Here is a 16,117-nt window from a genome sequence, read left to right as displayed (position 1 = left end):
ATGAATGTGTTAACATTTACAGACCAGCTTAAATCCTAATGATTAAATCCTAACGAACTGGAAGTCGGTCCAAGCCTGGAGGCGTTTCTGATTGTGGATGGGCTTAATCCCTTGTGCAAATTCTGGCTCAAGTGGGGAGAGCAGCAGCCAGCAGGTGGAAAACAGGGATGGCAGCCTGCAGGAACAATTCCAGCCTCACCACAGCACAGGATTTGGGGTCTGGGAGCTGCCCCACAACTCAGTGCTGCTCCTTGCACTGCCTGCACCCCACAAAGCCCCGGGCAGTGTTGGGTGAAGCTGCACAAGACAAAGGGCTGGATTTGAGTGACCAACAGATGATACAGCACCGCAGGGCTTTAAGATGATTTCTTTTCAGATTTGGTTTCCACTCTGTTTTCTGTTTCACTCTGTCAATATTTCCAGCCTGGATGTTTATCTTGGAGCTTGCCCATTGCCTTTGGATCTCGCTGCAGTTCCCCCCATGACAATACCTCTGGCTTGATGTAATAATAGCACCAAGGATTAAATTTACACCATCTTCAGGTGTCTTTGAGCATCTGACTGCTCACAGTTCACAGAAAACCGAGGAACAAAGAGCTTTGAAGGGTGTCCACAGCCCAAATCTCTTTAAGATCCCACTCTCTGATTCCATCTCTTTATCTCAGCTGCTCCTGGCGTGAGGCTCCAGTGAATCCAGAGGCTGATCCACTTCCCAGTGCAGCACCTTTCTGGAACTGGGCAGAATTTCTGCCTCTGCAGCTTTTTGGGCATCCCCACACAAAGCAGGCAGAGCAGAGAAACATTAACCATCAGCTTGCAGTATTTATTTTATTGGTTCCCACTAAGCCTGGAGGGGCTCTGTGGTACCATCTCCTCTGCAACTGGTTCCTAAACACAAACCATCTCTGCAGGGTTCTCTGTCAAACTTCCCAACATCCTGAATTTTCTTTGCCAGTCTTTTTCTAAATTACAAGAAATTGCCCCAATTTAAACAACATTTCCAGCAAATGCCAACAACGAGCCCAGGAACTCAGTTCAGCAAAGCTTTGTAACCAGGCTCTAACGTGAGTTCATTTAGAAGTATTTCCTATATTGACAGAAAAACTGAACCCATGAGATCATGCTGGATTTTTTTTTACAATCCAATATATTAAAAATGCATATTCCAGACATGGTGTCATTGTGTGGTCATTTCTACCACGCCCCATGGATCTTTCTTTCTTTTTTTTCTTTCTTGTTTTCTTTCTTTCTTTCTTTCTTTCCTTCCCTCCCTCCCTCCCTCCTTCCTTCCTTTCCTTCCTTTCCTTCCTTTCCTTCCTTCCTTCCTCCCTTCCTCCCTCCCTCCCTTCCTTCCTCCCTCCCTTCCTTCCTTCCCCTTTTTGCTTTCAGAAGGATTTGAATGAGTACCTTTCAAGAAAGAATCATAAATACAGGACTAATTTGGATATCTTAAGCAGAAATGGCCAAAGGAGAGAACAGAACGAGGCAAGACAAAGTCCCAAATGCTTTGAGTGTCCCAAAAGCCAGCGTGGATTAAGGTGTAAATGCAGAGGAGGTTGATTTATGGGAATTAACCAAACTGAAGAGCAAAAGCAAATAAATGCTGGATTATCTCCCAGATGTACCAAGTGGAGATGGAAGAGTTTTGGCTCTGGGTGAGGACTGTGCAGACATTTTTTTCACTGACAAAGTGAAAGGCATTTTGTCGTGCTTTAAAAAAAACAAGCTCCTTGCATAGCACTGAACCAGTCAGAGCTGTTTATCCAAATAATTTCTATCCAACAGCAGAGTCCTGATGGGAAAAAAAATGGATTGATGGAAAAAGGCAGTGCCTGGTTCAGACAACCAAGTGCTTTCTGCTCTTCTCTTGCAGGAAAAATCAGGAGTGCAGGACAGGAGTGGGATACCCTGGGTCTGGGGACACTCCTGTCCCTCTCCAGAGCTGCATCCAAAGGCTCCTGCTCAACACCGGAGTCTCACCCCTCCAAATTTCCAGCCTAAACCCGGGGTTCTGGAGGGTGCTGCTTTAGGGGAGTTGAGTCCATAATGATGCTGAGAGAAGAAACACGCTCAGGGAAGCTTTGCCATTAATTACTAGGTGCATCAATTAATTATTTTCATGGCTATGCACACACCCAGTGCCCCCTCTCTGGGTAAATTATTTGTACATCGTTCAATAAATTCTGTTTTGTTCCCACCTCGTGTTCCAGCTTCGCACGGGATGAAATGAAAGGGTTTAGACTTGGCAGGTCTCCCTTAAAACAAACAGATGAATAAAATTCTCTCATACTTTCCAAAGAGCAAAACCCTTGTGCCTGGCTTAGAAAATGGGAACACGCTGGCTCTGGTTCATGATAATATTTCAGCAACGTGAGGGCTGCATTTCACTTTGCAAAAAGAAGAGAACTGCCCAGACTTCCACATTACTGCATAATATAGGGAAAAGTTCTGGGGAATAAAAGCTACTGCTGTTTGACACCCCTTTAAAGGCACGGGGCAGCCAGGGTTGAAATGGCTCCCTGGGAAAGCAGAGGCAGAAAAGGAAAAAATTCATTATGCTGTGCTTTGACAGAATGACATTTATAGAGTCCCACAGCACCTCTGGATAATAATAATAATAATAATAATAATAATGAGAGATAGTGGAAGGTGTCCCTGCTTATGGCAGGGGTTGGAATAAGATTATCTTTAATGTCCTCCCCAACCCAAACCATTCTAGGACTCTGTGATTAAAAAATACCAATAATTAAATAAGATCTGCCTAAGGAATTGCTTTTCTTAGTTCTTACCTCACTATTCAGACTGATGGCTGCTTTCAATGATGCCTCCAATCCAGATATGGATAAATAATCCAAAATTCCTGTGGGTTTGGGATGCTGGTTTAAAGGGATTAGCAATGGGATGGCATCAGGGAGCCCAGACTAGCACTGGGGCCACATTAGGGCCACGAAATGGAGCCAAATATTGATCAAAAATCAATAAATCAGCCCTGAGATTCCGATCCAGAGATGGTTTTCTCCTCCCAAACACCTGAAGCGTCCCTTTGCTAACACAACTCCTGCAAAGCCCAAGGGCATTCCCTGCAGGCTGGGGTGGCTCAGCAGCTGCAGCTGGTTAGGGAACAACCTTGGAAGCAGGGTTTGGATCTTTCCTGGCAGATTTCTGACATCGTTATTCAGGATGAACTGCAAATCATGTGCTTGAAGTTATGGGAATGGCAGGAAACTCCTGGCACTCATGTTTTGTTTGACAGAGCTATTTTAAGGTTACGTTTGGAAGGTCAGCTCAGCCAAGTTTCGAAATGCAGAGGGGGAAAAAACGTGAAATGTTTTTGAAGAGCAGTCAAGAGGGATAAGATTACACGTGCTCAACGCTGCCTCCTCTCTCGGAGCTTTGTGCTGCCCAGAAAATCCCCTCCCTCCTGCTGGATCGCCTCCCGGAGCCGCAGGGGTCTCACACACCCTTATCCACCCCTCATCGGGAATCAAGCTCCAGATAAGGAGGTTTGGATGGAAGGATCATCAGCTCCATCCCATAAATCTGCAGCTGCTCTGCCCTGAGTGATCCCAGACCCCCTGGCTGTTGGTCTGAGGGGCCTTGGGAGGGGATGGATGGGGCTGGAGCACATCCCATCCACATCCGTGTCCTACACACCAGGCACTGGGCACCAAGACAAGCAAAGGGAAGAGACTTCCTTTAAGAGCTTGGCCACATCCCTCAGTATTTTTTGTTCAAATCCCTCCTAGCTGGGAGGGAATATTCAGAATTTAGGGCTGAATTTTGCACATTTTGGTTAGACTTGAGAAGGATGCCCAGCCCCAAATTCTGAAAATCCTGCTTTGAGGTAAGAACTGTGTAAAAATGGCAGTTTTCTACTCAGAAACGGGACAAATCCCTCCTAAAACACACATTTTATGAGTGCCCTCTGAGTTTATTCCAGCCTGGCGGATGCATCTCCATCAACCCCATTCCCAGCTCTGTACAATTCCCATCCAGCCCCCAGATCCCACGGAGCTCTGGCCTCAAACATCTCATGGCTTTCACAGGCACAAAAAGTGTTCAGGGACCTGTTGGACTGGGAAGCTGAAATTCCCTGGAGACTCTTCTCCATAGGGAAAAGCTCTCCACATTTGCTTGGTGCTGCATGAAGTGTTTTTCCAGTGTTTTTCCATGTAGGAATGGGAGCACAACACATCCTTCTGCCTCTCCGTGTCTGCCAGGAGATGCACAGATAAATCCCATCACCAAGGACATGCTGGAGATTGGAGTCAGTCTCTAGTCAGGGAAAAACCCCCCAAAAATATGGAATTTTTCATTTTTTAGTCACATGAAGGTACAGAGGTTGCTCAGGTTTCTTTGAGGTATTAAATAAATTGTGGATGGCACTGTGCATCTTCTTCACAGATTTCCTCCCCCTCATACAGGAAGGTGAATTTCTGGGACATATTTTAAAAAATAAATTCATTTATATATATGAAAGAAATGCAGCCAAGGTTGAGCCACCTTTCCAATGGCTCAATCTGCATATTAAGAGCTTTATTCCCAAATATTTTCCTGTCCTCCCAGCAGCACTGGATTGAGAAACAGCACCACGAGGGTGCTTTGTACCCCAGTGGGAAGAGGATGGGAACAACAACAAGGTTTTAAGGAACACTTTTCGGTTTGCCTCATATTAAATCTCTTTTGTCAGGAGTCCTTTTTTTTTTTTTTGTAAGGGGAAAGGAACATTTTTAATTTTGCAGTGATTCCTGTCTCTCCCAAGTGCTTATTCCTGGCTGAGACTGGGAATGCTCAAGCAAAAGAAAGTTTTGGAATTGCTTGCTCCTTGTGACACACTCCTACCTTGGCAAGAGGATTGTCACCTCCTCTGGAATACTGAGGGAAAACCACACGTTTATACATGAGAACATCAAAAATGGAAACATTCAGTGTGAAGCAAATGGTGGTTTTTTATGGCATTAATAAATCACATGGGAAATTATTTTCAAGCTATTTTTCCATCCTAAGCTTTTTTTTTTTTCTTTCTCTCCTATGGAAGAACATCCAACCTTCCCATTCTCCACCAATTACCAGGTTTATTCCCTGATAAAACTATTGCAGATTTTCTTTGCCTGGGAGGCAGTTTTTCCAGAAAGCAACATCCCACTCCTTCCTGGGTGTCAGGCCACTGCAAATACAGCTTTGAACTCTCCCAACCTGATAGAAAAACCTATAATACTGAACCCCATAAAATGAGTTTCAGGCTTTCTGCAGCTCATTTTATCTCTCCCTAACTCCTTCCTGCTTTCCCTTATTTTCTGGAGTCACAGCTTTATTTCTGCTCCTCCCTCCCCTCTCCTTCCTCCTAACATTTAATTTGTCTTATGTGCCTCAAATAGTTCTTTCTTCTGGTGACCTAATATTTTAACCTTAAGCATGATGAGAAACAGACTTCACAAAGCTGACACGTGAATTAAAAGTGAAACACATGCCTCAGCACAAGTTAATTAAAAATAATACCTATAATGTCAGCTCGTTTCAGCTATTATTCGACCACAAATTTGCACCCATCAATAAAGGGAGTCCACAATTGCTGCAAAAATAACACTAAGCTCGAACTTACCAAAATTGGCTGGTTTAATTCTCTTTTTATTTCACAGATAAAAAGATCTCCCTGACAGGAGGGGGCAGCCGGGGGGGGTGGGGCTCTGCTCCCAGAGAACAGGATGAGAGGAAACGGCCTCAAGTTGTGCCAGCAGAGGTTTAGGTTGGATATTGGGAAGTTTTTTCATGGAAAGGGCGATCAGGCATTGGAATTGGGGCAGTGGTGGAGTCCCCATCCCGTGAGGGATTTAAAATCCCTGTGGATGCAGCTCTTGGGGACATGGGCCAGTGGTGGCCTTGGAAGTCCTGGGGATGGCTGGACTCGATCTCAGAGGGCTTTTCCAACCTAAATAATCCAATGGCTCTGTGAAATTCCAGAGTCCTTTAACAAAATGCAGCATGTTTTCCTCAAGAACCTTCCTAGGAGTTAGGCCCGGGCGGGAACACGGCGCTTTCCCCAGCAGTCTGGGATTGTCGGGTTTAGGAGCAAACTTGGGCTGGGGCTAAATCCAAACCCTTTTGAAGCAGCTGCTCTCACTGAATTAGTTGGTCAAGCCTAACAACTGTGAAAACATTGGGAGTTCACAAAAACTGCAGGTCCATCATAAATCCAGCCCCTGCCAGCCACACAGATTCCTCAGCTGGGAATTGCCAGGGCTTTAAAGGGCGTCACCACTGGTATCAGACTGGGAATGGACTGTGGAAAAGATCCTTCTGGAGATAAGAAACTCCTTCTTAAGACAACAAACACAGGGAAAAGCTGCTCCAGTGGAAATGAAGAGCTGTCCCTCGGTGCCCTCATGGAAATGGGATAAGGCACGGGGAGAGAACCTGTTTGTTTTCCTTCAAAACATTTTCCCTCTCTCCGGGGGCTGCACAGACCTGAGTGAAGCAGCCACACTCCAGAACCACCCTGGGACCAAACCACTCCTATTTCAGAAGCTAGGGCTGGAATATTCAAAATGTAGAGCCCAATTTTGCACATTTTGATCAGCCTTGAGAAGGATGCCCAGCCCTAAATTCTGGTAATCATGCTTTGAGGAAAGAACTGTGTAAAAATGGCGTTTTTCTACTCAAAAATGGGACAAATTCCTCCCAAAACTTCAGTTTTTAGGAAAAAAAGCAGGCAGTTACTGCCTTTTCCTCCTGTTAAGAGTGAATATGTTCCAACACCCCTTCCTGCCTGTTTTCTGAAAGCTGCATTAAAAGAATTATTAAGTAAATTCTAACCCCTTTTTCTCTTTCTTTTCCTTTTCTCTTTTTTTTTTGTTGGAAACTTCTAATTTTTCAAGGCAAACCAGTTTGAAACTACAAATTTAAATTGTTTGCAGTTTGCAGAAAACACCTAAACCACTGTCCCTTCACAGCCTTTTTACAGCCAATAATTGGTATTCAAGGTGAAAAAAACCCACTTTTCACCCCTCATAACAAGCACATTTTAAAATTCATGTGGCTGAAAATGCACAAATTTTTCTGGACTTGTCTAAGTTTTAGGATATGGAATTTATTGGTATTTCCCAACACATAAAACGATCCCAATTGCTTTATTTAGTTGTGTTTTATTATTCCAGTGTGCCAGCAACTGAGAATAGGAATCCCCTTGAGGTTTGCATTAGAAGGAATTATGTTAATGTACCACTGGGACCAGATCACAAATTTGTAAGGCATTTTACACATGATTATTTGGGGTGCTTTGATGCAAATTATATTCAGGGTGCTGTTAACATCCCGTCTGCCAGACTTCCTACCTGTGCCACCAACATTTCAGCTGCAAATCTGAAATTAATTTGGATTGATAAGCTCCAGTGCATGGTATGTCTGATATTAATGCATTCCCCAACCAGAAAAATGTTATTTAAGATAACAGACCTGTTTCTAGAACTTTGTTTTAACAACATCTGTCCTGGCACACTCGAGCAGTTGTGCTGGATCAGATTTAAAAGCTGGGTTTTATCTCAGAGTAGGTGAGATGCTGGCTCAGATCAATACTCACTCTTATTGTGGTCTTGTAACACAAAACATGTATTTTGTAACTGCATAAAAAATTAAAGGAGGATTAAGCCAAACATCGTTTAAAAGGCAGGCCCAGCCCTCATCCATGCAGCAAAGCCATTTGGAGTTGAAAATCAAAGGCAACTCTGATATTCCTACCCCGCTGCTCCTTTGATCCAGCCAAGGAACTTTATTTTGGCAAGACCACGATTGCCTGTTTTGTCTGAAATGCCAAGGATGGAATAACAATCCATGTTATTCATGGAAAATACACAGCTGAAACCCATGGAGTTCCTCCAGTTTATCCCCACACAGCTGAGATCGGACCCTGAAACAGCTCCTGATGCCCCAAACAGCTCCCAGTGCAAAGCAAACACTCCCCAGATCCTTCCCTCACATTTAGCATTGCTGGAATAATAATTTTCTCTCATTGTCTCTTGCTCCTTCCCAGTCTCCAAAAGATGGGATACTCCTGGAAGGGCAAATCCTCACTTGATACTTGTGCCTGGGCTGCTTTGTACCCATTGAGGAGGAAAAACTGACACCACCAAATTTTAAATAAATGCTGAAAAAATACCATGAGGGCCAGAAGTCAGACAAGGAGATTCCCAAAACTATCAGAGCTGCCAGCAGTGCAAAAGAGGCTTTGTGATGCTTTCAAGTCCAAGATGAAGAGTTTCTGCTGTAATTCATACTTGTTTCTCACAAGAGGGAAATGGTGGAGCTGTCACCAATAACGCAGGGTTAAAGACATTTATTTATCATTTAAATGCAATAAAATAGTTTCTGTTCCAAAAGTAGCTAAAGAAGACACTCGAGAGGAATTACTGAAGCCAAAGCTTTTAAACACAGGCAGGTTGAGGCAATTTCCATCCCAGAACTGTAGAAGAAACCTCTCCATGATCTCTGCAGGGTATCCTGTACTGTCCATACTCACACACATCCTGGGAAAGCCCAAATCACTCCACTCCTGTTTGCCTTACACCATCCAAGCCAAACCAGTGGAATGGCTGGAATGAAGCCCAAACAATGCAGGATTTGAGGTGGTGACAGAGCTGGGGGCAGTTCCCAGGTGTTTATGGAGAAGAGACCTCTCAGGGTCACTGTGGCAGAGTCAAGAGCTGAGCTGTCCAGGGAACAGTGATTGTGTGTTTAGGATCCTAAAGGGGGATTCTGACCTCACACAGCACGAGCAGGATGAAATCAGATAAAATCAACATGAGACTTTTTGTTTTCCAAGGATGTGCCCCAGTTAACTGAAAATCACCAGAACTGAGCCATAACACACCCAGAAGAAGTTCTACAGCAGTGGGGACTGCAATGGTCTCTTCTCACTTTAAGCCCTCCCAATCTCTAAACCAGCTGGGACCCTTGAAAGGGGACTGGCTTGCAAAGTGCTCTTGGTGCTAATTGCTGGGCAGAACTGTGGCAAGAGAATGTGCCCATTCATCTGGAGCAAAATCAGGATGGAGAGAAAATGATTTGTTTAAAGTAAATTCACCGCCACAAGAAATTTGGCTGGAGAACTATGGCAGGGTAACATTTGTGATTCATTTTTGCTGGGCTCAGGCACCAGTAACAGCATCCAAATACCAGCTCAGATGATAAGTGCTTTCCTTCCTCACCCAGGTAACCACACATGTTTTCCTGTTAACAAGATCAATAAACTTGACACACTCAGAAATGGATGATTAACTCCTTTTACAGTATTTGAGGTGGCCCGGGGTTATTGCTTTGAACAGCCAGAGCTGGAATGTCAGGAGTGGTTTTAATTATCAGGATAAATAATGTAACACCTTATAATCTTCTCCCTCGAACTGCAGGACTCTGTGATGGAGTTACACAGACTGGGAGTGAGTAGTGACTGCACACAGGCTGGCTGAACAGCAATGTTATCCTTGTAGGAAAATTCATTCCCAAGGTTTTACACCCTGTTGAAGTCATGAAAGCCCCCTGGGTCAATACAGATTTATTCCTACTTTTAGTGGTCTTACTAGGCTGAATAAACACTTGCCCCAACACTGGTTCTCCTAAAGGCTGCAGAAGCCTGGAGTAAAACCTTAACTCAAGCTTGGGATGGGTTCAAATGGAAAAAGAACAGGTTTAGTGGGATATTGGGTAGGAATTCCTCCCTGTGAGGGTGGGGAGGCCCTGGCACAGGGTGCCCAGAGAAGCTGTGGCTGCCCCTGGATCCCTGGAAGTGCCCAAGGCCAGGCTGGAGCAGCCTGGGACAGTGGAAGGTGTCCCTGCCCATGGGATGAGCTTTAAGGTCCCTTCCAACCCAAACCATTGCATGATCCTATGAGGGAAGGAAGCTCTGCAGCTGCCCAGCTCCCAGCTGGGACAGAGATTTCCAGGAACAAGCTGAGGTCCAGCACTTGGCTCTGGATCCCAGCCTGGGATGTCTCACCAGGCAAAAAGCAAAGGCTTGACACTGAGTCCGTCTGAAAGGGGAGGAGAATCCCGAACTGCCCACGGAAAGAAAGGATTTACATCGAGAGGGAGATGACTTTTCATGTGGGTGAAAGAACGCCGAGGACAGGAAACAAATCCATCCCACAGAGCCACAGACGCTGCCTCTCCCCCTCCCAGTGCCCTGTGCTTTCAAGGCTGTAATTATTATCATTATTCCTACTTTTTGTTCTCCTGAATAACTCCTACCACAAGCAACCGGAGCTTTCACTACTGCAATGTTTGAAATGTTTCATCTTAATTCGTTTTCCAGCCCACTGGTAGCAAGGCTGGCAGATAAACCAAAAACCTGCTTGAAGCTGTGCCCAGAGCTGAGCTTTGGATCTGATGAATCTCCAGCAGATCCCTCAGTGCTCCTCCTTCCCTTGGTTCCCCCTCAACACAAAATCAAAAGAGCAGAAGAGGATCTGTTTAAGGAATATCAGCAACAACGGGGCACTGAAGTAAAAGAACAAAACGAGACAGAGATTGAGATTTGCCCACTGAGGTTTTATTGCTGGCTTGTGTGAGAGATTTTACTGTGACCACAGAAACATTATAGGCCTTTAAAGAGGATTTTCCTCATAATGAAAGGCCTTGTGGCACACGGGAGCCTCGTGCACCTTGGAGATGACCTCAGATATTATAAGTGGGTTCTGAAAAGTGTGAGCAGTTCTTTACTCCACCCTTACACCCACCCACTTCCACGGCCCAGGAAGGTTCTGGAGCAGCATTCAGCCTCCAGATGCTGCAGGGTTGGAAATAAAACAAGGACTTGGAAACGTACTTGTTCCATGTGAGAGATGCCCCATTCCCTCTTTCAGAATATCATCATTAAGTCACCATTTCATTTGCCAGTGTTCTGACTCAGTTACACTGAACTCATGACAGCCAGGCACCATTTTACACCACAAGCACCCAGGTTAGAGAATCATTTCCCTTCTTTCCTCCTCCACCTACAGCCCTTCCCACCCCTTCCTAGGAGTAAAATGCAGGGCAGTAGAGGCAGTGGGGACCAGAGGAACTCAAGCCATGTGTTCTCCTGCAGCACTGAATCCTCAGAGGGACTGTGATCCCGCCACAAGCTGGTGGGCAGGGTAATCAAGGACCTTGCTTTCCAATCCTTTAGATTTTTGTTGTGCTTTGTTTTATAACTGCTTAAGGCAGGCCAGCAAACCCCCAGAACAGAATAGAAAGCTCCCAAAGCCTGGGGCTGAGGTGAATTTTCCATTAGAAAATACAATCCTTGTCCCCAAAACAACAGTCCCCACCTCTGTCTTAGCAACTCTGCAGTGAAAGGCCACTGAAGAAGGAACTGGGTTGGATTTACAGACAAATAAAACAACAGATCAATAATTTTCACATCTTGTGTTGTCTGAATTACAACAAAAATCAGGTCTAATCCCACATGAATTAGAAACTCTCTAAAGCATCATTTTTCATTTGTCCTCTTTGAGGACAAGACACATATTCAGGCCAAGTCCTTCCAAACCCAAGCAGCACAAAGCCAGGCTCTGCTCAGCCAGGACTGAAACCTGACCCAGGCCAGGATGACTGAAATCCATTGTTACTGTAATATTGTCAGATCTTTCCTCACAGCCTTCAGGCTCAAAGAAATCCCACTAAGCCACTTAAAATGTCCTTCTGATTAGAGCTAAATGAGATTTTTTTTTGATTAAAACTGTCTTAAAGAGCAAACCTCGCCTCCTGAACGCTGGAATGCTTCACAGAAACCCAGTGGTTTGGCCCAAAGTGCTGCTGCAAGCTTTTAGCAGCTCCATAAGGGATTTTGGGGTTGGCTTCAAAAGAGCTGTTACCTGGAATGACCACATGAAATATGGGAAAACCAGATTATGCCTCTGCTCTGAAGCAGTGCCAGCATCTTCCTCCCCTCAAGTGTTGCTGGGTTAGGGGCTGTGCAGTTTTTATTTTCTAAGACAAATGCCTGATGGCCTGAGCTTTGTTTCAACAAGGAATAAAAGCAAAGTTTGGAAGCTCAGAATGTTTAATCGAATCCAAGAGTTTGTTTCCAAGCAGACTTAGCTGCAGCCTTAACGTGGAGCTTAGGAACACAGGTCCCCCGTCCTGGGGGGGTGAACTCCTACCCAGACAACTTCTGCAGGGAGAGCAGTGGGAAAAAGGCCTCTGGGTGACATTAAGGCATTAATGGGAACAATATTTGGCAGGTTGGACTGTTTGGTTTAACTCGCAAGACTGGGTTTATTATTAGTCAGACCCCGACTGCCAACTGGGCTCGATGATATTTATTATTTTTTACAACAGTTGAAGAATATCTCCATGAACACAACGGCCTGGAGGAAATGATCAGCAGAAGTAATGCAACTTTCCAGCCTTTCCTGATTTATTTTTTGCCTTTCTGTTGTCAAAAACTTCAAAATGATCCTCATGTTGCTCCTTTTTAAATAAATCAGGAAAGTGGGCACAGAGTCTGTAACTCGGGGTCAAATTATGTCATCCCAGGATTTCTTTAGTGCTGTGGAAAGACTGATAACTGGGATATTCAATTAGAGAAAGGAAAATTTATCCTATATCTGTACTTTACTTATCAGTCCCCTTGGAGTCATAGAATTATAAAGCTTGGGAAAAATCCTTGAGTCCAATGAATAACCAGGATCCTGTGAGGGATTTGAGAGTTTCCTGGATCCAGTGTTTAAAAGGGCAATAAGGTCTTGATGGACATATAAATATGAATATAAATAAAGTCATTGATATATAAATAAAGGCAATAAAGATAGAATGACAGCATAAATGCCTCTTTCAGTTTTATCCTCAGCTCTCAGCTCCCTCAGGCTCTGGGATCTGGCCACAAATCCCACGTGCCAGGCCCGGGAATACTGACAGTGCAACTGGGTGTGTGAAAGCCTGGTGGAAATAGAAGCCCCAGACTCCTCAAATACTGACTGCAGCATTGCACAGGGTCCCTTCCACACTGAACATTTATTCCCATGTGGAGCTGCTATGGGTGCTCCTGCACAGAAGGAAAACAAAGCCAGCTCTTCAACAGCACCCTGTCTTCCCTTTGTGCTGCAGAAATGCAGCAGGGAGCTCCAGCTCCCCAAGTCCCAATGCACCTCACTCCCTTCTCCCTCCCTGCTTAAAAAAATATTGACATCTCTGTAATTGATTTGTTTTCAGATAATTCAGCTCCGGCTCCGCGTTGTGCTGGGCCTTTCCCCCGTGCCACGTGCACACAGGAGGGGTTTCTGTTTGCACTGCCCGTAGATAAGGGAACACTTCAGCTGAAATCTGCAAAAATATTTATCAGACACCCTTTTAAAAGTCAAAAGCACTTTCTGAGCTCAATCTTTCACCAAACTCCAGGCCAATTTCTTTTCTGTAGACTTGCCACAGCATAACAAAATGCAGTTCAGGCTGCTTCATGGCAAAGAACGTGGCTGTTTGCAGCACTGCTCACATGAAAACCAGTGGGTGATGCAGGGCCACAGCAGACAGGAACAGCTGGATGTTGGGAAGGAATTGTTCCCTGGGAGGGTGGGGAGGCCCTGGCACAGGGTGCCCAGAGCAGCCGGGCAAGGCCAGGTTGGACACTGGGGCTGGGAGCAGCCTGGGACAGTGGAAGGTGTCCCTGCCCGTGGCAGGGGTGGGAATGGATGAACTTCAAGGTCCTTTCCAACCCACCCCACCCTGTGATTCCATCCCCTATTTTGTTTCAGGCCCCTCCTGCAATAGTTTGGGCTGATTCCCCCAGACCAGGTGTCCAGAGGCCCTTCAGCTGCACCAGCTCCAGTTCAGGCCCCTCAAACACACCTTAAATCTTATTGTGCCTCAGCTTCCCACATGTCTGGGAGATAAGAGGAGGTAAAGAGGCACAGGACCCTGGGATTCCCAGATAAGGTGTATATTTAGCTACCTAAGTACCCTGAGGTCGATAAAACACCCTGGAATAGGCTCTGTAGCCAATTGATTTCATACAAGACACAACTGTGACTTCCTAAATTCTGTATTACATTTACCCAGAGGTTTTCAGTTCTTTTTGCTTGCTCAGGAAAATCCAAGAACTTGACTCCCAAAAACCTGTGAACCCTGGTCCCTCAGCAGCCCCTCAGAAATCACCTCATTGTCCCCAGTGCCAGAGCAGAACAATCCAGGGAAAAGGTGAGACAGAGGCACAAGAGATAAGTGTGCAGCAGATCAAAGACCCAGTGGAGAGGACAAGGCCAGCTCTCCCTGGAAACATTCCCATTCCAGCCCTGGCATGCTCCCAGCAGATAACCTGCCTGAGCCCCTGGCAGACTGAGGGAGTATTATTTTCCCTGGGATGAAGTCACGCAGCAGGACGTAACATGGTTTGCGTCAGCATCAGCCACTCAGGCTCCAACCTTGCACCATGTGGGGTTTCTTTTTTTCCCCCAAATATATTTATATTGGCCTCTGCACGGAATATCCCACTTCAGGCTTGTGTCTCAGATCCCACAGGCTGTAGGAACGAGCTGTTGCACCAGCACACAGCGGGACTGTAAAAGATCCCGCACCAAAACGCCTGGGAATTGTGTCCAGTCCTCATTCAACATTTCCATCACTGAACAGCAGGAGGGAGTTTCTGAGACAGCCACAAAACGTGGGACAGGCTGGAATTCCAAGATTCCAGGAGTCAAACCTGGCACCCAGAGTGCAGGGACATCGCTCTCAGGATGCTGCTGGAGCAGCAAATCTGTTCTGGCCTCTTTATTGGCGTTTTTTCCTCTCTAAACTTTACCTTCTGTGGCCAAGAGAGGAAAGTCTCTGTGTTCCTCTTTGAAATCCACAATCACACACGCAGTTGGCCGAGCCTCACCTGGATGCTGGCCAGTGGTTACACATTTTCTTGTTGCAGGAACCATGCTGGCACACAGAGCCACTGCACAAAAGATCTGTTTTACTCAAAAACCCAGATGTGTTTAGCTGAAAGGAAACAAATAAATAAATAAATAAATAAAAATCTCAGTCACTGAAAAAAGAGGATGGGAGAATCCGGGGGGGAGTTGTGGTTTCACAAGCCTTGCAAGCTATTTCTGGGAATTGCAAACCCCATTTCATTTCATGAATCAGATGCTCCTTAAAGTTACAGCCCTCTCGTCTCCTCTTCCCCCTCTCCTCGTTCCCAGTGGTTAAATAAAGAACAAAACAATGCCATATTTAGGATATTTATATATAGAAGAGGCTCCACGAAGAACAAAAGGACTGTTCCAGAGGAATATTGGCACCAGGATGTTCATATTCCACTTGGGATGTGCCAGTCCCTGCCATACACATCCAAGTTAAACCTCTTCTGAACATGCTCATGACACAATAAATTAATAATAAATGCAGAGCATTTTCCTGCACTCTTCCCACTGGGTTACACTCCAGCAGGGTTTTTCCAGCTCGTTTTTACACCAGCCCACATAAACTGACATTTTCCTTTTCTTTCTCACCACAGCTCTTGTGGAAGTTCCTGCTCCACCACCTCTAATTTCAGTGATTTGTGCCCAGGATTTCTCCTGCAGTGGGCAAAATTCGGGACAAGCACAAAGCCAAGGCTCCAGGTAATGGAAACAATAGAGAATGAGACAAAAAGAACAAAAAGATTGGGGACAGAACCCTTTCCCAGGCTTCTCTCATCCCCAGGAATCCGCTGAGCTCTGACCTCATTCTGTTCTGGTTCTGATCTCTGCAGCCAGACCTGAGGTGAAGACCTTAAGGAACCAACCTTGCCAAGGATGATGGATAAAAAGTGAGTTTCAAAGGGATGTGAAGCACAGGAACTTCAAAAATAATGTTAAAAATCGGGGGTTTTGGGAAATTTCGAGAAGCAAATTCCTGGTTTAGTGGAAGGTGCCCATGGCCAGGGGTTGGAATGAGATGATCTTTGAGGTCGCTTCCAACTGAAACCCTTCTGGGACTCTGGGATGTGTGATACATTTGTGTGCACAATACACAGACACACGCAGAGCAGTGCACAAACACACTCTGCCACGAGTTAACCACCAAAGCTCTCCCTTTGATCTTCCCAAAGTTATCCCATCCACCCAATCTGCGTTTGCATTGAGAGATCCCATGGATAAAAGACGGAGCTACATCAGCTGAGGGT

At 45.4% G+C, this 16,117-nt stretch overlaps 1 protein-coding gene across 3 annotated transcripts in view; it reads right to left on the bottom strand.

Moving 5' to 3' along the window:
* ROR1 (receptor tyrosine kinase like orphan receptor 1) overlaps positions 1-16,117 on the bottom strand; it is a 147,138-nt gene that overhangs the window by 15,461 nt on the left and 115,560 nt on the right. The window contains exon 1 of one of the 3 annotated variants that reach the window (XM_032118017.1): positions 14,843-14,921. The exons of the other annotated variants lie outside the window; for them this stretch is intronic. Within the exon in view, the coding sequence (XP_031973908.1) occupies positions 14,843-14,868 (26 nt within the window). The 5' untranslated portion in view covers positions 14,869-14,921. Of the gene's footprint in view, positions 1-14,842; positions 14,922-16,117 lie in introns of those variants that run through there. 3 annotated transcript variants of the gene reach the window in all.

This window comes from Corvus moneduloides, chromosome 9 (assembly GCF_009650955.1).
Source record: "Corvus moneduloides isolate bCorMon1 chromosome 9, bCorMon1.pri, whole genome shotgun sequence".
In the NCBI taxonomy this organism is placed as follows: domain Eukaryota; kingdom Metazoa; phylum Chordata; class Aves; order Passeriformes; family Corvidae; genus Corvus; species Corvus moneduloides.
The sequence above is the reverse complement of the archived record's forward strand: the minus strand, read 5'-3'. Positions and strand labels throughout refer to the sequence as shown.